The 25,031-nt window shown below is 33.7% G+C and overlaps 1 protein-coding gene across 1 annotated transcript in view; it reads left to right on the plus strand.

Annotated features, from left to right (window-relative positions):
* The window catches only part of rg (A kinase anchor protein rugose), a 199,042-nt gene that overhangs the window by 44,405 nt on the left and 129,606 nt on the right, over positions 1–25,031 (plus strand). The window contains exon 2 of the mRNA XM_018543108.1: positions 16,597–16,701. Coding sequence (XP_018398610.1) covers positions 16,597–16,701 — 105 coding nt within the window. The remainder of the gene's footprint in view (positions 1–16,596; positions 16,702–25,031) is intronic.

Below are 25,031 nucleotides of genomic sequence, written 5' to 3' on the forward strand. Positions count from 1 at the left end.
CTACATCCGACATCCTAGGTAATACTTGGCAATTATACGCCGAATTATGGAAGACTGATGAAAAGTTTATTACGACTGTACGACGAGAAGATAAACCGCAAGGGTTGAACGGAAATTTCACATCACTAAATAATTTATGTTGTGTATACACTACATACATAAATTATTCGTTGTTCTTACAATAATGCTGAAACATTATCGGGACGAGCAATTAATTTTCCGCATTAACGATCGGCATTCTTCCTTTTGCTCGCATCGAGAAAAAGATTTCAATCATGATTTTCTCGCTTTGTGTCGAGACGGACCGTAGGTGTGTCCGTTACGTGCGAACGACACGACGCGGAGGCAACAAAAGAAAGGGCAGAATGCAATGCACATATAGGCATTTCACATACAATCTGTTTGAAGAGAAGTGCTCGATACTTGGGGTATGTCCACGACTTTCTTTCCTTTTTTCCTTTTATTTCGCTGTTGACCGGACTAGGTGAACCTACGTAAATAGTGAACGAACGATGAAAGTTATAACGTTCAAATTTGGATGGTTGATTTTTATTTCCGCCGCTCAACTTCCCCTGGGCTTTCGCTCGGACTTTTTCTCGTTATCCCGCCGTATGATTGCGGAGGGTGACGATAACGACCTATTGTACCACTCTCTGCTTCGTGGTGCAAAAAGACCGCGTATGACGTCACATCTTTTAGCGGAATTTTTTTAATTTTTGACAATAAATATCTCTCTCGTTAACGGAATTTTAGTAAATAAAGTAAAAATATTATCAATTAATAATTTCGCTCTCGCGTTTGTTGATTTATTTCGAAATTAATTGCAGAGTACCTTCATTAGAGAAAAGGCTAGCGCTAAAATAATAACAGGTCGAGTAGAATGGCGTGTTTGACGTACCACTGAGAGAGAAAATTAAATGTAACGCGTAATGAAACTTTGAGAATCAGATTTTGTGCTCGTTCATGGAACGGTCATTCAAGAGAACGGACTATGGCAGATAGAATGCTGCGTCAGTGATGGAAGCGCAAGCAGTAGGAAGGAAAAGGATTCTAAAAAGAAAGGAGAAGACTATTGGATGGTAGATGTAGCCTTTGGACCTCGCGCTCCGTTTGATCTTCCCTCAGAGACAAACTGTCGTCTTCCTACGTCTCGCCGACTTACTAGCACGGTGTCTGCGCTTGCATTGTAACCTAAGTGCCTACAGCTACGTTCTCTTCTTTTACCTTTTTCGCATGCACAATTCACGCCTACTGCTTTTACGCAGTAAGTTTCTGACGGCTTTCTTTCCGTCGCTTTTATCGTTTCGCGTACTTCATAGTGGACACTGCAACAATTCCGGCCACATCTTGTGACGCAATGCGATAAGAATATGGCGTTGTACACATGTCATATGTTCGTGAATAAAATCGTTAAATGCATCTGTGCGATTTTCGCCAGAAATGCAATTCGACATATGCGATCTAGGACATATGCGCCATTTACATGACGTGATTTTGGAATTTTGTAAGAGTTACAAAATCGTGCGTGGAATATATCGCAAATATCTATGATGTATTTACGTTATCCTTCGTTATCTAAAATAAAATGCGCACAAAATATATAGCTACGATCCTAGCCTTATATTGCTACCACTGCGAATATTTATTGCTAAATGAATCGCGCAACTGCGCGCGTCGACACCAACACTCTCATCATTAAATCTGCGGTTTGCTTTACTCACATTTGCTCGTTATCATCCGTTAGCGCTCTGTGGAATTTCCCACCGCACAGAAATGAAAATGGCATTGCCGAAGCGTACAAGTAAAGAGAGAGGGGAAAAAAGTATAGAATATAATGGTTAGAGTATGATGAATATCAGTTGTTTCTCTGCGTTGTATGACGCTCGTAATTTCCGAGGCGTGATAAACTATTCTTGGAACATTTTGATTAAATCCACGCATTAACAAAGTTTCTACTATTATAGAAATATGAAACTGTCAGAATCGCCGGAAATTCAAGTAATTAGCGTACACGTGGGATTATGTTAAGCTCAAATTTGTTTATGTCCGAAACTTTTTCATAATCCAACAACGAATTACGCATTTTGCACGCAGTAGGTGCTTTTAATTAGTAACACTGAAATCTTTTTTATTATTAATGCTCGTTATAATTTTGTCGTAATCGTTACTGAATATAAGAAACACATTTAATTTGATTCAATTTTAGAGCTTCTAGTGTCAAAGTAGATGTATCTTTATTATTTAAATGTTATATAAGATTATGTGCGATATATATGCTGTTGTATTTGCTTTGATAAAAGATGTACGTGTTTTTGAATCGTTCGAATAAATAATGCATTCGTGAATGTTGAAATCATGCATACGCGATTATTTGCACAGCGATAGTCGGGAAAGTCCTAGGCGCTATAAACTAGACGCGTTAAAATTGTAAAAGTCGAACAGAGTGCATTCTATACTTTCGTTTGACGTCCTAGTAAATACAACCGTTGCGTCCTGAATTCGAAAGCAAACTGTCAGCACCAATACCTAGTGTAAACTGGCATTGAATGTACATCCCGATAAGAACTTGGTTCTCCGCTTGCCGAATCGATCTTCTTTATGCAAATAGTTTCAACGTCATCGCATCATATGTCAATAAACCTTAATTAATTATTTGCACACGCATTAACAGCGTATATTGATTATTCGTTATGAACATGAATAGACAATATACAGATATCTGATATAAGATATCGTTTGTCAAGTAATAATAAATAAGCAAATAAAAATATAATTTTTATGTAAACAAAATGGTAATTTATATCTTCAATGATATAACGTGCCACCAATTCCTTTAGAATTCTAATGAAGTCAGGGACTTCCCATTTCATGCATAGATATGAGCAACTCTGTCTACAGATCATAGTTATAGTAGTGACGGAGGTCATCGTTTGTTAGTTTGCTATATTAGTAAGATAACTATTAATGTCCCGGAGTTTTCAGATATTAAAAGTAAAAAATATATAAAAATAGAAATATATTGCCGCATAAAAATCTGTAAAAGCCGTAAGCTTTCATGGATTCTCCAAGTTTTTGTACTACGCGTTCCGGTACAACATATCAATATGTATTAAGAATGTATTTTTTAACAGAACGAAAAAATTATGAAAAATATTACACATTTTCTATGTTGTCTTTGAAAATAATATAAAAATTTGGCTACGAATTAGAACCTAAATAAAAAATTATTCTAATAAAAAAGTAGACATGGTTTTAAAAAATAATTGAGATAAAATGAAAAAAAATTCATTTATATTTTTAAATGTAAATATTGATCTCATTGAACTATTTCATATGCGTATAATATTCATTTTTATATGGAAAGTAATAAATATCCAACTCCAGTTACTTTTTGTAGAGAATATACTACATTCTTAAGTATTAGCATTGCAGAAATTAGACCCGGCTTAGAGACATATTCATGCGCAAATGTTTCGCGTTCTGAATTGAAACCCGTCGATTACTCGTCGTATCATGGTTCGTCGAGGTCGATTATGCGATGCCACGCACGGCTGCCTTCTGCTAATGCTGCGATCTTGTAGTCCGTCGGTGCGGCGTAGCCCTCTCAAAGCACGCAGGTTACAAATTACAGGCACCCCGACGTCGGTGCCCTCGTGTCGCGACGTAAAATTATGATCTCCCTCTCACCTCCAATTAAGCCGACCGCCCACACTCGCTTCCCTGTCGGTACTCGATCTTCTGAAAAGCTCGGCGAGAGCTCTCATGACGTCAACATGCCGCGGCTCTCAGTTTTGTTTACCCCGAGATTTCTCTTACGCATATTTTACCGCGTAGGGAATAAACATTATTTCAACGTAACAAATTATTTTATATATTTTTTCAGATTTTTCTTATTTTGATTTTCGAGAGCTACTTGATAAATTCAATGAAAAAATATTCTAAAAAAAATATGAATGTAGATTTAACATTATGCGATGTTTATAACACCAATACAAAAGAAATTATATTTGACGTCTATAATATTGGCATAACTTTTTTTTATTGAACAATTTTGTATAAAAAGAAATGATATAATATAAATTTCAAATTTTCTAGCTCTTTAAATCATTCTTTAGGAAAAATTATAATTTACAATCTTTTCGATAAGAATCGAATGATCAATACATACATATTCTAAAAAATAAGCCTGAATATTCTACAATGAGGTAGAATAATGCCAATTTTGTATACAAAGCGTAGGAAGAGAACGGATCGATGGTGCGTATATATCCGAGAGGTCCCTATCGATTGGAAATTGCTCCACACTACAAGCACTGTACTTCGGAATGAATGATCCATGTGTAGCCGACAGTGCTAACAACGAGAAACACAAACAGACCTCAGGCTGCCTACGTATTGGATCGCTAGATTTCATTGCGTCGAGATGAGTCACTCCAATCACGTTCAATTATGGGCGAAGTACCCGAACGGATTAGATCGATCGACATCGTCATTATCCCTTGACGAGTATGAAACCCTTGATGTGAAAAGGATGAACTAGCTATCGTGATATTGTCAGTTGAAATTTGAGTTTATATTTGTGTGCTCCATCTCCCTCTGTTCATGTCATACATATCAATTATTTTTCTACGAGTTTATAAAATCGAATAAACTACACAAGACTATTTATTATATTTATTACATTGCATGAATGTTATATGTAAAAATTTATAGTTATTATTTCGATTTAAAAAAATGGATAAAGTATCTACTAAATATATAATATTGTCAACGTAAACACACTTTATTTCACGCACATTTATAACGAAAATATAATTTCATATCTATAACCGCTTAGGTTAACCATTTTTCAAATCTCAAAATTGACTATTAGCTTATCAAGAAACAGTGAGGGAGAAACAGATTGTTAACCATACGTGGGAACGGGCAATACGCGAAAACAGAGAAGAGGCCAGCGATCGATTTTAGCATGGAACTCGGTCCTCGATACGAAGCATGTCAACTCACTGTAAATAATGACATACACGGTTTTGCGACAGACATGCATCAATCTGACAGACCAGTAATCTCGCGTTTATTTTAATTAATCCATTAACTGATTCAAAGCATTGGCCAGAATTGTATGAATGGAGATTTGTTGCTCGCAATCAACATATAAAACAGAGCCCGTTACTTTGATGTCAAAACTAGAAATTTGTACGTTACTTTATGCAGACGCCATGTTGTGTTATCGGACATTTTCTGCTGTTTTGACATGTAAAGACGGTAGTTGAAAAAGATACATGTCACGCTGTATCTCAGTTGGATGACGATAAATTTTATCGAACACGCAAATGTTGGAAGGTCACTAAGTGGAAACGAAACTAAAAATATAAAGTGCTTCATGTAGAATGGTGTGCAAGTAAGCTGCAACAATACGAATAATGTTCATAATAATTTTGATTACATTAATTTAGAAATAAGACTCATATATTCAATTCCGCGATTTTAGATGACGGTGATGTAAATACGGTATTTAATTCTAAAAGCATTTTGTTCGCTCCGTCAATCATTGTAATATTTAACAGAATAAACAATATACCGGAAAATATTGTACTAATTATAAGATATAGAAGTGAACTAAATGGGTTTAGTGTTATTTGTAATATATATCGCAACAAAATAATTAAGGGTCAGTTTGTTTTAACTAAAACTAATTCTCGTTTCTCATCGCGACGCGAACTCATTAGTACGTAATTAACAGTTTGTTTAAAACGATGAGCTTCGCATAATTAAACGATATTGAATGCAATGTCGCACGTTGTTTAAATGCATTATTTCTCATTAATTGAACCGTTCACAGATTATGAAACGCTGCATGTCCTAAATTAACAGAAGGAGAAATATTACTAAATGTTACAATAATTTTTCGTCGATTTCTTTTCTGCCCATGTTCTATTGATTAATCTGTATGCCTGGCTAACATTCCTCAGCTTCCCGGAATATTTTTACTTTTACCGAAAGAGCAATACCTCACGTTTGAACTCAGCATATTTGAAAACTTCTTTTCGTCCTAGAATGCAACTATCCGTAACCCGGACAGAATATACAGCACCCCCCCCAAAAATTTTCTACTGATAAGCGGAAAATTCCTCTTAACATTTTCTTTAAGCAAAAAATCTTACTTGAAACATATTGCCTGTATCTATAACACGTATTCATACAAAAAAGTGAATGCATGAACTATGATTAAGAGTAAATTCCTTTATAAAAAATTCCACTATAGTAACTTGAATAGCCTCTTGAAATAAGAGGATATGCTAAGAGATACGCACCTTTGCCACGAAATGGATGCTCATAAGAAAATGTCTCAGAGTTAGAGATCTCTATAAGAAGGCCACATGCAAATCGAGGTGAAAAATCTCTTAGAGATTCTAAAATTATTTCGATGTATGTCTTCTATATAGGCCTCTATGGAAGATCTGTTTTTTGCTCATTTCGGAATATGATTCTATGTAATTAATAATATAATATTTTAACAACAAAACTATTATAAATTAACCGTTTATATATATAATTATATATAAAAAACTTTTTAACCGAGATACGATATACATATTATTAAACGACAGATTCTCCTTTCTAGTATTAAGAGAATTGCAATCTTAAATTATACGGCTACAGAATAGAACATTTTTTTGTGTCGAGAAACTTCAGACTTTACCATAGGAGAGTAATATTTTTCTGTATAATACTTTTGAGGCTTTCACGGGTATTTTCTTCAAAGAAGCTACGCGATTTGCGGATTATCTCCGTGTCTTGATACATCGTTAAGTGCTAACATTTCGTGAACATTGCAGTTCACTTCATCAAGGCGAAAAGCAATTCGACTTTTCTATATACTCTAGATCTCTTTTATCCTCTATCGAGTCTGTCCAAGTTTTTACTCGCAAGCGAAACACTTCCGGATAAAGTTCTGAAAACCGTCCACTTCCGATTTCGGTCAAACTTGGTAAAAGCTTCATTTCGAATTAAAATGAACTTCCTACTTTTTATTATCTCATCAATGAATCATCACACACACACACTCATACGACATACAATTATATACACGGAAAGAACGATTTTGCTGAAATATCTGAAACTTTAGTCAGATATAGAACTAAAAATAAATTTTGTCAAATTATCAAAACAATTACGTAGGACGTTCAAACTGATTGCTATAATATTAAAATTTTTTTGCTTATTATATTTGAGGTTCCTACATAATTATTTTCAGATTTGTATCTATCTGAATTTTTAGGTGATAAAATAATTTTTTATGTAGACAGGAAGTAGTTCATATACATCGTAATGTAATTCATATATAGTAAATAAAAACTAATCGTCACAATAGATACAATATAACATACGCACGCTATTTTAGGAAGCCTTTTGCACTTTAAATCCATTATCTATACTTGCCTTGCCAAATATTCGGAACTAATCGCGGGATCAGAGCTTTCATCAGACACAAAAGAGGTATCATTACCGATGAATGGAATCCCGCACGAACGAGGCACCGCGCGCGCCTGATTTCTCTCACGACCATTCTCATCTCGACTCCCTCTTGTATATTATGCTTTTCCTTGATAATTTCGAGCAGTTCCTTTTCTATTCCCTCTAATGAATATTACCAATAACAGTAATGAGAGAAAATGGTAGAACTCCAATGGAGAGAGGAGTGTAGCACTGTCATTATTTGACTTGTTTACGACTCCGTCATCACTTTTGCGTAGAATTCTTGTTAACGGGAGAAATACTGCACGCAATCCGCGGCAGAATGTCACAAGTTTCATTAATTAAGGAGACGTCTCCGAGTGAGTGCCATCGTCGTCGTTTGCCATACATGAATACGAACGGTAACAGTGTTAAGTAGAATACGGAATGTGAGAAAGGACTAATATGTTCCAGAGATGACATTGGCAACACCCGTCAGATTAATCCTCGACTATTAATAATTACCGTAACAACAGAACTTGTCAATTATGTTTCCGTTCATTATTGCAATTGAAGGAGTGAATCTCAAAGAATTAGTAAATATTTTTTTCCAAAATTACATTCATTTTACTTCATTACTTTTGGATTGCTATGTGATTTTAATTATCTTAAAATATATTACTTTAATTTATAAGTTATTTTATGTAAATATTAAATTAAAGAGTTAATTGAGCAATTTAAAAAAATGTTGATATCACTGCAAATTTATGTGCGTAAAAGTCAGACTACAATGTGTGCGATTAGTGATTCGATGTAAAAATAACCACTATACCGCATACAAAAAAAATAAACTTATACAATTTAAACGAATAATACGGTATCACTTTTACGAAAAATTAATCATACATATTTTGTAGTCACTTTTTAGACACTTAGATTTGCAGTGATAACAATAAATAAGAACATATGGATAATTTAAGCACAATTTCATCGTAGACTTGTTTATTCTCGGAAAGAATACAATGTCCACGTTATTTAAAGAGTAACAGCCGACAATAATTGCTTTGTTAACTGTAATGTCAGACATGCGAAAACCCGATTCGTGATCTCACTTTCGTGACACTCTCCACGATGTGGAGAGACATTTACCAAACATGATCCCGACTCGGGATTTGTTGGCACGCGGACATTCAGCCTGGAATCGTGAGATTGACCCCGACTTCCACATTGCTCCAAATGCAAATCGGATAGTTTACACCAGTGCAACGGCTCGAGACGCTTTCGGATTACGTCCTCTGATGCATGTTCGAGGACGTCTGACGACAGCGCGAATGTCAGAGTCCGGTATGTGTTAATCCAAACTAGAAAGTGACAGAGTGCTTACATCGCAATGCCTTGTGGTCCAATTACGATGGGAAATTTATTCTATTAATTCCTTTCATGTTGAATAAGCAAAGAAAACAAACGAACTATCGTCAAATGCACGCTGAAATTTCAACGTAAACAGCAGCAAATTATGCAAAATTTTAGAGAGTTATTGAAATTATTATAATAAACTATCATTATACCGTGGTTTCTGCATACTTGAATAAACAATGATTCGATTCAATCAAACGTACATAATGAAGCATACTCATTGTCATTATTGTTTATCGTATTTTCGACTACAGCATTATGCATACGAGAAAATTTACATTTAAATGCATTCTGACATTTCGAAATTGGTTACGTTACGTACGACTGATTATAGTGGCGGTTTTTAAATTCGTGGATATGTAAAATTCTTGTTTTTCGTCGATTCACATGCGCTGCGTAACGAAAGCGCTGGCAATAGAATGACATTCCATTAATTCTCTTGATGTATTCACTAATAACCCTTGCCTAACGATCCAATCTATTTACAAACGTGGCTAGCACAGCGGAATTCCTTTGTACTGTTCATAAATAGCTGATCTCTCGGTGTTACCGGAATCTGTAATGAACGCAATGCATGTTACTTATCGGATTGTTCCGGATAGTTTCGGTAGTCTGTGATTTTGGTCTCCTCAAAATGACATCACGTTCCGCTCCATCGGAGTCAATGTACTGTCACCGACGTAGTTGAAACGTGATACGCGCAGCTACCGGATCTACAACTACGCTGGAAACTCCGTTTTCACAAAGGCTCCGACATGTAACGAACGCCCCCACGTAACATACTTTGTTCTCTTTGAGGAGAAGTACGTAGCACAGTTAACAACTGTACGGTGTTTTTACCGAGTTACGTGTACTCGACAATAGAAGAACCAACGAAAACTTTGCATTTTTTATGCTTCAATAATGAAATTTTTATCGTTGCGAAACGTGTACACCGATAATGTTGATAAATAATCCCAAATAGACAAATGTGCATAAACTTTAACAGTAACTTTACTTTGTATATCAAATCATCCGATGCGTAATGGATGAACCGAATGTGATTCGAAATGTTGCAGTCGTATTTAGTAAATCGAAAATACCATGCAAATATGATGTAAATATGACAAACAAAAAAATCAAATATTATTTATTCTCGTATTTACATCATATATTCATCATGCTTGAAATACGCTGTACGTTTTTGAAAATACATTAGGAAGTATCAACGAGATATTTCAACTTAAAATCTTTGAAGTGTTAACACGTTAACCCTAAGCTATATAAATTACACATGCTTATCTGACATTCGATTGTTATTCCACGCGAATCAAACAAGTCGTTACAATTGTTGGACTGTTTTCTTGCACTAGAACTTTCTTTCTCGCTTTCAACAAATATCAAATATATGCCTGTCTCACTTTAAGTTCCAACAGTGTACACTAGTTCAATCACAGAAAACAGACCTATTATGACAAAATAACATTTAATAATTGCGTAATACAAATTTTATAATTATCTGAATGTAAATGTATTTTTGCTCTTTTATAATGTCATAAATAAAACTGTTCTAAATATTTTTAATAAATTAATTTTTAAATAAAGATTTTTTCCCGCTATTCAAGGTACTTAAAAGTTAAATATTCGTTAATTGTTTCGACTGTTTGCGCGGTTATTGGGTTGTTGCAGAAAAAAAGGAAAGAAAGTTATTAATTACTTTTCTGTTTTAATTTCATATACGTGTATAAAAGTTGTGCTGAGTATCTACGGCGCGCGAAATCCCGGTAAAAATTCATCGGTGTCCTGGCGACTAAAAGATATGAATCGTGAAAAGAACAATGCTTGCGAATTTAAAACCATCCAAGATGGCGGTCTAATTAAGAAGCAACGCGAGGTAAATATGAATGTTGGAGCGGAAGCAGTACACGTAAGAAAATGGGACGGTCGGAGAGGAACGAGTTGCATAGTTCATCCGAAATGTCAGACTTCCTACTCGTGCATCTTCTCTTATTTCTTAATGGAGAGATAAGACCGCTGTGTTGTGCATTATAAATAAGCATACATAAAAGCATACAAAAATCGGCAAAAATTTGAACTCATATTTTTACTCATCACAATGCTAGCGCCGAAAATTTAAAGTGTAAAATAAGAATTATAAACATATTGTCAAAAATATGTTTTTAATTAACCTAAAATATTATTGCGTAATTATTTGACAAATTCGTACCATTTCAAATACGTTTCATATTTACAATAACATAAATGTAATTCTTGATTATTATTCGTGATTATTTCAATTGGGAAATGCAATAATGCTGTTGTGACGCAGTGAAATGTTTAGAAGGGAACAATGAAGTCAATTTCACAACAGAGGAAGAGAATTATTCAAATCGATATTCCCCCATGCTATGAACAAATGTCGCCAAAGTAAAGTGGCAAGATAGGGTGAACAGTGATAGGCACATGGTCTGAAATTCGGAACGGTTTACGAATGCTCTAGCGAAATAACCCCTGGCACGTAGCCCCGAAGAGAATTTCCCATGTTGAATCGAGTGACCGTGAACAAAGAAAACAATATCACAGAGACGATTCGACTATGGCACACACACATACACACGTGGCATATTTCGCAGTTTCAACTTTTCACCTTAATACATAGAATAACCAATTGTAAGGCTCGCTTGTATGAAGATATTGAATCGCAATAATATTGAACGACGTATTGTTACAGCATCAAAATTAGTAAAATGAAAGAAATCGGATGTTAATGAAAGAGAGCAATTATATCGTTATTTCACACGACCTGAATCTATGAAAAAGAATGGAGAGAAAATACTTTGGAAATATCTTTCGGAAACTACGTTCAGCGAGATAAAATGAACGCTAAAGCACTGTGTTTTACGTAGTTACATTCTAGTTAACGTGGTTGAGATTACTTCGACATGTATGCGCGACATGTAACTCACATGCGTGTCATCGCATATGGCATTACAAATTCAAATGCAGCACTCATATTGTCAGAGTTATGTTCCCCAGAGGTGACTTGTCACAGGGTCGACATTTCAGAACGCGCAACTATAACCCCTTGTACCGATATGTAAATACAGCCGATGGAGATCTCGCGGAAGTCTCACTGGAGCACACAGAACAGTGGACTGTATCATCTAGTGATTGAAATGCAGATCTCGATGCAGATTAATGACATCCCAAAGTAGATGCGTGCTCGTCGATCCGTTAGACGTGCTTGCCTACTCTGACAGAAATGATATAACGCTCGTGATCCTCGGAGCTTCCATAAGATGATATATGTAAACCTCACGTCGCACAATCATCATACATACTTTCATAAAAACGCATTTCTTTCTCATAAAAGTTCAATAATAATCATAAAATTATAAATTCATGTATAATTTTATGTGTAATTTTAGTTTTCGTATAATTTATTATAAGTATACACACAGAAAGAAAAAGTTTACTAAAGTATCTAAAAATGTAGTTAAGTACAGAAAATAATTTTGTTATTGGACTAAAATACGAGTATGTGTAGAACGCTTAAGCGTTTATTATGTTACAAAAAGTTTTAACATTCTAACAATCAGTTTAAACTATATAATTATTTTAATGGTCCAAATATAATTATTTCCAAATCTGTATCTATAATGTATAATTAAATTTATACTTCACAAAACTGTTCTTTTTGTGTACATATATAAAAACTGCACATATATATTCTTAAATACTTTATACTTAATTATATTACATTTTTAATTACATTAATTACATTACACTCACTAATTTTAAAACATGAATGTATAATCTTCTCCCATCGAAGTTTTCCTCACTTTTACGTTTAGGAATGAATTAAGATAAAAAATGTACAAAAATATTTAAAATGCATTTTGAGAGGAAATGGAGGATATCTAAAATTTCATAAACAGGATTTGTCTCTGCAGTAACTCGATAAAGACCTCTCACACAAACAGCACGAACGCATTCGCATCGTGCTTTGCACGCCGCAAATAAGGACTGACTTACAATAGCAAATCGATTTTCCAATAAAATCTATTTGCGCGTTCTGCATCGATAATTATTACATCATAAAGCAAAGCGCACTATAATAAAATTCGTTTCAACGCTCTGTAAGGAGAGTTTCAAGTTATATTATTAAATTTCGTTGGCAGAATACTAAATTAATTGAAAATAACTACACGTAGTAATTTTCACTGACATATTTCAGTATGTAAAATAGAGATTATATAATACTCTTATTTAAATTAACAATACGTACAATATTCTACTTGTAGAAAGGCTCTGAAATCTTTTCATTGCAAAATGGTACTAAAAAGACTTGTTAAATAACGTCATTACCAATTTTATATATCCAGCTTTGTTCGGAACTTCTTAATGGATCTCAATGTCGAATATGTAAGTTAGACGTGCGCTGTGCTTTGCGTAACTGTTTTTGTCAAAGGAATATGTAGGTATAAAAGCGAGTGATATCTAATTAGCGGTCAGTTCTGCCAGCCGACCTTAATTCACCGGTTGAGACTCACTTTTCGTTTGCTCACTCGTTCTCTTGGTTGTACATATCTATAGCGTTATTTGGGTTTAGCACACGAGAGCATTACGTATCTCGTTTGTGCATCGTAAAATAGGAATATGGAGCTAAAAAGGAATTGCTAAACTCGAAGAAGAATACGAGCGATTTACATGCAAAGACTTGGAATAATAAAAGGACTGATGTAATAGGACTACTTTACATCTGAATACATTTGTATCGTTTAATATCTAAATTCCAGAGTTATATAGATCATAAAAAGATAATAAATAAAATTATTTATTTTTACAAAAAATTACTTTTTCTGAAAAAGCGATCCAATGCGATGTAATGGTACGACGATGATCGAACGGCGGATCGGATCGAGATATTTTTTAATGTCGCTCGATTATCCTTTCAATTCTCGACACGGCGCAGCATTGGCTGTTAAGATTCGCGCAAGTGATATGGGTCGTTCGAAAAATTGCTTTGAAAGTATTCAACCCTCTTTATCGGCAATAATATATTTTACCTTTCTTCTTCCCTTCTCTATTACGAAAAAATGTATTTTTTTCAAGGAATCAACGATTTTTGCAAATGACCGATATGTGACAATATAATCTTAATTTATACATTATTTCTCTCTCTCTCTCTCTCTCTCTCTATTTTATTTATTTAATTTTTATTATTTAATTTTTTCTTTATTGTCATGATTCTGTATTTTTGCATAAGTTCTTAGAGAGCTTCTAGAATCATAATAGACACTCCATTTACCTATCTATCTAGCTATTTACTCTAACTCTAATCTCTAACTCAGTTTTTTCTCACATAATGATAAGCGTGCAGTATTTTCGAATTAATTGCACATAAATCTTTGATTAATTTTCTAATGATACAAATTTTATTTTTCATAGAGAGTGTTATCGTTATATAAATTGGTCACGTAATTGTGAGATATTTCCATTAATAGAAATGTATGATTAAATAATACGTCACTTTAAACGGTTTTAATTTTTGATAATTGGAGAGTCAGCAGCGTATGTAATATAAAAAAGAATTAAATTAAATTCCGGACATTCTCCATGTCCTCAGTGCATCGCATATGCAAGACTGTAATTGCGTTGTAAATAGTTGGAAGCACGCCAAGCGGCCGTACTTTGAAAATTCTGTTTCTCTCTCTTTATGGCAATCTAATCTCATGTAATTATTCGTGTAAACGCCAGAGAAATACAGAACTGTAGCGAAATTTTATTAATATTAATATTATTAATATCAAAATTCTATTAATATTAATTATAAAATGTTATTAATATCAAAAAAGATACGCCGAATAATTTCTTCATTTATCAATAACATCAAGGATAACTCGATATAAAAGATATTTCAAATTTTATGATAAAATTTTAATTTAATTTTGTACAGATCGTTCAGTAATGATCACATTCTATCGATTGCAAATATTATGTTACCGGATTTTACCATCGTATCAGTCATCGTCAGATTATCCGTTTACAGAAATGATTTGTGTAGAGTCAAGTGAAACGCAATATTTGTTGAAATTACTGCCGCTTTTAGTTTCGAGAGTTAGATCGAGTGGCAAACTTTGTCATCTTATTACGTGCAACATGAGCTTACCGAAAGCTATGGTAAACCGTAAAAGTGCAAAAGCAAGAAAGTCCGAGCATGCCATTATCGGACACGGCGCCTCAGTAACAATTCTATTTTCCCAACATTGGTTTTACGTTTTACCGGCGCCAAATGCGGTATTAGTTGCGAAGTTTGGTAAAAGAGTAACATTCCTTCTTGCAGAAAGTTTACCTTCCCTCTTACGTGTTTCGCAGAAGAATAGTTTCAGAAATATTCTTTCGGAATGTAGAACGAAACCCAATGCTTTTCGCGCTCTTTGCTTTTCTGGCCAATCTCCCAGCTTACAATACAACTCCTCGGAAACGGAGAGTAAAGTTAAGATCTGATGTGCCATTTGATCGGAACTGTCGTATCGGGGATAAGATCCACTTTCAATTGTCGACATAGTCCGTTTTATAAACGGTCTTGCGTAAGTCATGAATTTTTACGAGCTATCGACGCTCGTAAAAATTGGTCATGACCTCACCTGTATATAGACACAGATATGGCCGTAAGGAATTCATGATCGATATCGGTTTGGAAGAAAATGAAGCAAGGAGAGAGAGAGAGAGAGAGAGAGAGAGAGGGAGAAGGGAGGGAGAAACGCAGAGGATGAGTGCGAGATACTTCTCCGGAAATTACGCTCTCTCCACAGAGGCAGCACTTCCGGTTCGGCTATATATAAGTCGTCTGAGTAAGAAGGAGAACCACAAACGGACATAGCCGCCCGTAAACTTTTCATGTTCAAACTGTTTTGTCTGCAGAGTTTGAAATATCCCTAAAAATACATCGTTACTAATACTGTCAGTTTAAATATACAGTTTCGCCAAATGTCCCGAATGGTTCAGTGCAGATTATAGAGAATATATATTACATAGATTTTTGGACGAGTAAATTGGGAGTGGCTTTATTAATTTTTTATGTACAATAACGAGCGATACTGTAATACTCTTAAAAAGATGTAATATGTATGTATAATCCAATGCAAATTTCGCTCGTTCACATATATTATAAAATGCCGATATTAATTCATTTTATGCGTATCGCGTAAATCGGATATTGTTTTTCAACGTTGGACATGAAACATATTTAATGAACCAAGAAATTCAATAGGTATAAAAGCAATACTGCATTCGAATTCGAGAAGTATATATATATAATATGCACCTACCAATTAATATTAATAATACTGATATAAAGTAATCAACGAATGATTGATTGTCAAAATGTTATTATTTGTTTTACCCTATGAACTATATCTAGATTTAGATATAACGAAATAGCGTTACGTAATCATTCGTTTGACGTACATCCGGGTATCGAACGATGAGACTTTCAGTTAGCAACATTTCCGCGATTAAATACTGACGGGGTACCTACATACATCTCCCTCTGGAACTTCCGATCTGTTTGCGTCCAGAGTTACTATTTATGACTATCTCATAAATTTGGACACAGAAAAGCCAATAATGTACATACTGTTAGAATGAACTTTGTTTGTCAGCACTGTTACGAGTAAAGTACTCTACGGATTATATGGTTGTGCATCAACGTTTTCAACGAGTCATTTTCTTTTTCAGCTTGTAGGCGGTGAATTCGACATAGAGCTGAATTTCGTGATACAGGACGCACAGAACATCAGGCATATGCTGGAGCTTCTCGACCATTGCCCACCCAATCTCCAGGTAAGTGAGCGACGTGATGTTAAACTAGGTCGAATTAATTACGCGCGGAAAATATCCAACGTAAATTCAGGGAGAATGCGGTGGAGAGTACCTACAGATAAGCGAGCGCGCCCGTCAACATCGCAATATCGGTAATTGAAATTGAAAATCTATTGTGTATGTGTGCACACAGACACATATTACATGTGTGTGGGTATATATAACGCGCTTTTTGCAGAGCAGTGTTTCTGAAAATGTGAAGAACATGAAGATAGAAAAGTGATTTCTAAGATCCTCCTTGGATATCATCCAGTAGAGTCAAGTTACACTATTGCGTTGGAGCTGATCGAAGAGTCTCAAACTACTCAATCTTTCCCTAGTCTCGACAGTTCTTGAAATAGACGGCAATTTATATCTCTTATAAGATTTCCCATTTCTCACCATTCGGTTTATCTAATTCCTTTAGTCGTCTGTCAACACTTTCTACAAATAATCAAACCGTGATTCCTATTCCTATTTTTATTTTGTAATAAAAATAATTAATAAAAATAAAATGTCTCTGACAAGCACCACTCAAGCACCTTTGTAAGTAGGTACGTAATTATATGTAGTACGAGACAAATGTTTAACAATTTAAATATTTTAAAATTACCGCAATCTGCAGCTCTTTGATATTTTGTCGCAAAACTTCCTTTATCGCTTTTATTCTTTCTGTTGCATTAGAATAATTCTGCTGTACCAGTTCTGAATGAACTATCTTCAATGGAAAACGGAATGATCAATACCGTACATTACATGTACGCGCTGCAAATATGTCAAATAAAATCACGGTAATTGAAGTTATACGAAAAAGCGAATAACTTTCTTTTTATAATACAATTGCAACGGCGAAATGCTGTATGATGATTGGAAAGAAAAAGTGCGGAATGTAAAGTGCATATGTACGAATTTCTGACTCTTTCTCTTTTCTGCCTTTTTCTCTGTTCGCTATTTGACGCGGAAAAAAGAGAGTGTGGCGTGCGTAGGACACGCGCAATCTCGGCGTACAAAAGGATCGGAATCCATTACGCGGCAAATTTTTCTCGGATAGAAACGAGATTTTTTTTTTCGATCACGTAGCATGAGATTTATCACCGCTTTGAAGCATCGTCCGCATCCTCCACTTTTCGTGCTTGTGAAGCATCCAGAGGCACATCGATTCGCCATGAGGAAAAAATATGATCTCGCGATATCGTACTATCAATAGAAAAATAGCCCGGTGTGTAATCTGATCGATATTGATCAATGTAGACACATATCGAGTACTGCCATATAATAACTGACCAAGAGAGCAGTGATTTGTTAAAATATTACTAGCGGCAATAAATTTTTCAGTCTATTTCAACAAATTTAGTATGAATCCTATACGAGACAATTTTTCAATACGATAAACTTTGTGAATTCTTGTTAATAAATAAAAAATATAGGTGCTTCTGATTGTTTTATTTTCAGTAGTAATTTAATTTGTCATTTTTTTGTTCAATTTTTCAATTTTAAACAGAATATAAATACCCCGAGCGGATCCATTTGATTAAAACAAACACGCAACTGTAGCTTTGAAAAATGCTTTCAACCGATATCTAAGTTCATAATGTAATATATATTTCGCGTTGATTTAACACAAACGCATATGATTAATTCTTGTAACATTTGATTTGGAACAAACAACGTATTTTCACGAAGCTTACGTGCAAAAATTAAAGAGAAAGGTTCCACAAAAAAGCATCATCTGCTATGTATCTTCGAAGTTCGTGTACGCCTCGCTTCGTTAAAAGCGGCGCACGACTTGGCGAGAAAGGAAAGTAAAGACGGCGAACTTTTGTAAATAATAGCGGGTCCTTAGCCGCCATGTCGGGTGGAGGAAAATCCGTTTACGCTTTCGTCGCTCTTCGCAAACTCATACACGACACTTGAGCCTTCGCTACAAACTTTTGGCGTGAAAGTAAATAGAAATTTAAACTAGATGGATAGAGAGAGAAAGAGAGAGAGAGAGAGAACAGACAAAGTTATGAACGTTCCGTTCTTTTGCTAATCATTCGCGGTCGCCTGTTCTTTCTATTAAAAAAATTTACTGTATGACAAAGCCAATTCAAATCCAAATCAGATTTATACAAATTTATTTCGTTATAAAAATTCTCGCACAGTTCAGTTATAAAAATTTGTAAATTCTTTGCAGTGTTGCGATTTATGCAAAAATTGAAAAGCTGTATTTGGCAACTGCGGCTAAAATGAGAATTAATTTATACGATGTAGAAACGTTCGTTTCAATACGGCAAAATCACCGTGGTATAAACGTGCGATGTGGATAGATATTAAGTACGCGGCGTGAGGATAAGAGTCCACCTATTACATACAAGACGTTTCCTCGCTCTCGGCGTTTCCCTCATATTTTTTTCGTGATATAAATTTTATGTAAAAACAAAAAAATAATTTTTTTTTTAATTTGCACTTTTAAATACTAAATATTTTATTCAAATATTTAATTCAAACGTCAATTTAATGTTATTTTAAACTAACATTCGCGTGAGATTAAAATTCTTAAACGTTTTTTCAGTATAACATGTTCGACTTTTTTTCCAATACCTCTTTATGCTTTTCCCATTGCTTGTAACTTTATTATTTTAATGCAGATACGTACATTTGTTTGGTATCATTGTTCTCTATCCAGTATTTCGGATTAAAACAATATTTTTTTACGACATGTCTGTTTTAATGACAGTTATAAATAATCGAATTAGATATTAGTGTTTCTGTACACTGTTAAATTAATAAGTCAATTTATATTCAATTTGAACCTCTAGCTCATCCATGATAAGGAACAAATTCGTGAAATATTTGTATTCTTAAACTCTTTTAATACATGCATAATTTATTATTCTATACAGAACTATTATTTGTTACTCACCATATGATGCGCAGCAGTGGAGTTGACTGTAGTGCGAAATCTATAAAATACAAATATATAATATATTCAAATTAGTATAATTCTCAAAATAATCAATAGATATTTTAGAAGAAAAATTAACGCTTGTGTAAATTTAAGAATAATAGTAAATTTTGCGAGTAACAAATGAAATAGTAAATACCTCTACGTTGCTCCACTGTCGCCTGATGCCTCCCAGGCCTCCTCCTCTTAGATTTCTTGATGACACTCGTACGACGTACGTTAAGTATGATTCCGAGACACTTAGCACTGCATTAACCACGATCTTCTGTAAATCAGCATAATGGACGAACTTTAAACGGTCGGTTGATATTATGCCAAAGTTGTATTGCGTGTTAACGTACGGAACTAATTAGGATGCACTTGTACTATTCTTAGAAAATTATCTTTCATCCTCTAGTATCTACTATGATTGCGTACAGAGAGATAATACCTCAATGATGAAGTACTAGAGAATGAGAGATAATGACTTCAAGATTACGTATATTGAATAAAATAAAAAAAAACATTGTATGTTGAACGTCAACTGATTCCTTCTGCGAAATATTTAATATGTACTACATGAAATAAAATTATTTATATTTCAAATAAATTATTAAATTAATAAACGTTTAATACACATCGCAATAAGCTTTTGTTACTCAAATTAACTCGGCCCGATAATTCGTGTTATACCGCGCTCTAAATCCGGAAATACTAGATAAATCGATGGAAAATTCCAAGCACGCGGTGAGATAATTTCGAACGGCATTGGGGAAATGATTGTCGCCCATAATACGAAGCAACAGTTTATAATTTCCTATCTCGGCTGAACCATGTAAGAAAGAGGAGAGAGAAGGAGGGAGAGGGAGGGGAAAGAGAAAGAGAGAGGACAAAGAGGAAAGGGGAGAGAGAAAGGAAGAGAGATCTCAATAGACAGTCCTTGATTTTAACATCATAATGCAAATTCACACACACACACACACGAGCAATGAGGATCGATTACGATATGATCTTACCGCGATCACGTTCCGAAAGACACGTGCGGAGCAGCTCCGACCGTTAACGACTGAAGTCACTACACCCGAACGCGCAGTGACCTTGTTTACGAAGTGTACGCGCTAAGTATTCAACCCGCAAAAATTTCAAACACTGTGTATCAATTGAGTTATGACCGTTATGAAATATTTATCGCGTATCAAGTTTATCCCGGATTATCTCCAATTCACGTCAAATTAGTAAAAAGACTTCTAATTATATATGTCGCGCACTTGCACGTATATATCTTAACATACAATATACATATAAACGTGTGTATTGATTTCTCAAAATGTTTTTGGCACGTAAAATGTAGGATTCTATCTCAAAACCTGACCTAAATTATAAATCGTCTAAAGTCTAAACTTTGAATAGCAAATACATACAGCCAAAATATATTTTATTTCTTGTGTATTTTCAAATTAGTTTTAATAAAAATGTACAACTTCGAATTAACGAAGGCTCCTCTTAAAATTAGATTATACACAGCTAGAATGTTAAAGTTTGTTCAAAATTAATAGAAAAATATTTTTTCGACCTATATTCTCGAAACTCTATTTAAAGAATTCTCTGCTTTCCACTCTAAAACTGATGCACTAATGATAAAACATTTCTTGTATCATTTCTTGGCTCTAATATCTACCATTAGAATACACGCCGGTTTTTGAAAAGCGTTACATATTTTACTATGTGTTTGCATGGAGCCATCCATCTCCTCGAGATCTAAGCCAAGCATAATGGACCAGCGTAATGCTCACGGAAGCGTATTCTACCTAAATCTCTAGTACTTTTCTGTTAGAATCTTTGAGTAGATGAACATCCTGCGGGCATCGTGAACGCAGTGACGACCGCGTTAAAGAGACACAATACAGTTTCAAAGTGCCATTTGCGATGCATTCGTATTTATTTCGCTTTGAGAAATCAACGGAAAGCTTTCTAAATGAGAAGCTCACCTATCTTGCATTTATGTCTTCAGCCTTTCAATAAACATCCTAAAGGAAAATTTTCATTTTAGAAAACACAATTTTTAAGAATAAAAAGTAACTGATTTTTTTTTAATAATTAAAAAGCAACAAAAATAACTATAAAAATGTAACTTATTATTTTATACGTAATTAGTATAGAAGTCGTTTATTTGATCCGTCATTGTGACATAAGTAATATGGCCGTTTTAATTAGGTATATCTTTAGAAATATGTTCTCAACATTTTCAAAAGTAAAAATAAAAAAGAATGAAAGCATGTAATAAATAAGTGTCCCATAATTGATAATAAATAATAAAGGATTAAATATTAAATTTTCAGCATAGTAAAGCAATTTCGCCATTCGTGGATGAAAATGCGAGCACATGGTGCGTTTTCGAAGAGGAAAATTAAAATGGATGAGACACCCGTCTCGAAGGAAAGATCGGATAATGTGAACGCCTTCTCTCGAGTGTTATTTTAAGAAATGGCAGGAATATGGAGGCTAAGACATTCTTTTTGACGTACTGTTATTTACGGTTGAACGGGTACACGTCAGAACGAATTTCGTGTTATCTGTTATCGCTCGCTAACTCAACAGCACACTCTCTCGCAGTAAAACTCATTACAGCATCCTTTCTTTATCATACGTGTCAGAAGACAAATTCATTCCTTGCCTTTTGATAAACTTTTCTTGTCTATTTTTATTTGTATAATCTCTCTTCCTTACATAATTTAAAAGTAACATAATTCAAAAAATTTAGTCTCAGAAAAAAGAAAAACTATTTATCAATCTGACAGAAAATTATTGATTTTTTAATAAATAATATCGGCAAGAAAATATATTATTAACATGGTTAAATATTATTTTTTGTCAACGTTGTTTCACCACTCTTTAAAAATTCGTTTAAAAAATTCTTCTTGAGTTGCGGTGATGTTGACAATTTTTCCTGAAGTTAATTCACTTTTACTGACTGATAAGATAATGTTTTATATACTAGGGAGTATTATAGGTGTAGTCTTTATAAAAAGTTATACTTTTCGTAAAAATGCATATAAATATGAAATAATTTAATAAGGTCACTACTTGTATTTAATAATGTGATTTTAATAATTTAAATAAAAGGTTTTTTTTCATTTTTTACCTTAATTATTTTTTAAAAACATGTCTACTTCTTATTAAAATATTATTTGATCCAGGTTTCAAATTGCAAATTTTTTATATTGTTTTAAATACAATATAGAAAAATATATAATCTTTTCTATTTTGTTAAAAAATACGTGTAATACATCCTTAACCCATTCATGGTAATAACTCGAGAATTACGTTTTTTATAATTGTATCACTTTTAAAGTAAGGAAGTGAAATGTGTCAGTAACGTAAAATTTCCATGTAATGATAAAAAATGTTAACTCCGATTTAAAATGTTATCAAACTGTCCGGAAAATATAATATTAAAAAGAATATTATTTTTATTGGAAAGATAATGCGATGAGTACGATCTAACGATTCACATGATGAATTTACAGCAAGCGTAAACGAGGATATCAGTTTTTCACTGCACAAAATGCAGGAGCGATTTGCAACGAGAGTCACAAACGTTCGTGAACTCGATTTTATCCGGGTATTATGTCGCATTGTTATTTTGATGAGATGTAAAGCCGGATTACCGCTGGCAAACACTGCACTCCACATGTAACATTTTATGTACATCATAAAAATCTATGATGTATTTCTATAACAGCATAATAAATAAATAATCGATAATGTTTCAATAACAAGATAATTGATACACATTAACATAACAAAAGAAAATAAAAATAGAATTCTTCTCATTTGTGAATTAATTATTTAAACATAACGTAGAAATCCATATTGGACACACATACACACACACGTGCGCGCGTATTATTTTAGAATATTATATATACAAAAAATTTAAATAAAATTTAATAAACATTTTCATGTAATAGTTACAAGTTTATATCTGAATGTACATAACTGAATAAAATTTATTGAAAAATATTGATAGAGGTGTAGTTCAGATTGACAGCAGTATAGTTAGCTACTAAATATTAATAGATTATTAAAGCATAGTATAGCCTTTAGAGAATTTCGGCCTTATTACTTCCAATTGACAAACTCTGAACTTTCATTAGATTTCATTACCTCTCTAAATATATTGCGTTCTATTCAGTTTACTGACTATTAACAGCGTTTAAGCGTAATAACTTGGATATTGCAAAATCGTTCGCAGTCTTCATAAATTGCGAGACGGTTTATAGACGTTATTCCTGCAACAAACGCAGGTTATAGATTGTACTATCTACAAATATGTCAGTCTTTTTTTTATCAAAAAAATAAACAATAACCAATCGACCGAACGAACTATCATTCATCAATATCTCTTGAACTTTTTCAAATCCAATGCTCACACATGCATTCATAAAGAAATATAAACAATTTTCGACTCGTCAACAAACAATGTAGAAATAACGATTCTTATCATACATGTATGTGTGAACAAAGTTAGAATAATTGTACGTTGATATATGGACAGATATACACAAAACTTATTCAAACGTTACTGAAAATTGATAAGAAAGTAGTTGACAAAATAAGTTTGCAAGTAATGTTTGTACTGCACAGAGATAAATTGTTTGATATTTATGACTATAATTGCATGTTAAAATAATTAGATATGGTTAGGAGGTTAAATCCATTAATTCTTGTCGTTACTACTATTGTAATATCAGTAATAATAATTATGTTTATAGTTCTACCAAAAAATATATAGTTGATATCAAAAATAACTATAAATTATAATTAAATTATACGGTAATTGCAACCATTTTTTCCTCTGAATATATTAAATAGATATGTAAAATAAAAGTTTTTCGTATTTATAAATTAAACAATTGTCGAGGATGTTGCTAAAATCGATATTTGTAACGTTATATTGACAATATCCATATCTCTCTTTAGCTTACGAAGAAAATAATTTAGGTCAACGACTACAAGGTACATAAATATCAATCGCGGTGTCAGTTATGAAATCGACAGTTTATTGGTACTTCGACAATCACTCTAGAGAGTCCTTCTCTTCCCCCCCTCCCTCTCACTCTCTCTCTCTCTCTCTCTCTCTCTGTTTGAATCTCATGGTTCGTTACGTTTAATTTATTTATAAGTATCTATAATAACGATAATATCAGTTAATCGCATATCATTACCAGAGAGAATTGTACATAATTACCTATCGAATAATTTATGCTATTCATGAGCGGAAGGGAACCAACAATTTACACGACATAGTTTCTATCTCTACCCGGGAGCGAATAGAGATCAATAGTGAAATTAAATATCAAATCGTGATCAGCATTAAATCATT

The sequence above is a fragment of the Cyphomyrmex costatus genome, unplaced genomic scaffold (genome assembly GCF_001594065.2).
Source record: "Cyphomyrmex costatus isolate MS0001 unplaced genomic scaffold, Ccosl1.0 scaffold36, whole genome shotgun sequence".
Lineage (NCBI taxonomy): Eukaryota > Metazoa > Arthropoda > Insecta > Hymenoptera > Formicidae > Cyphomyrmex > Cyphomyrmex costatus.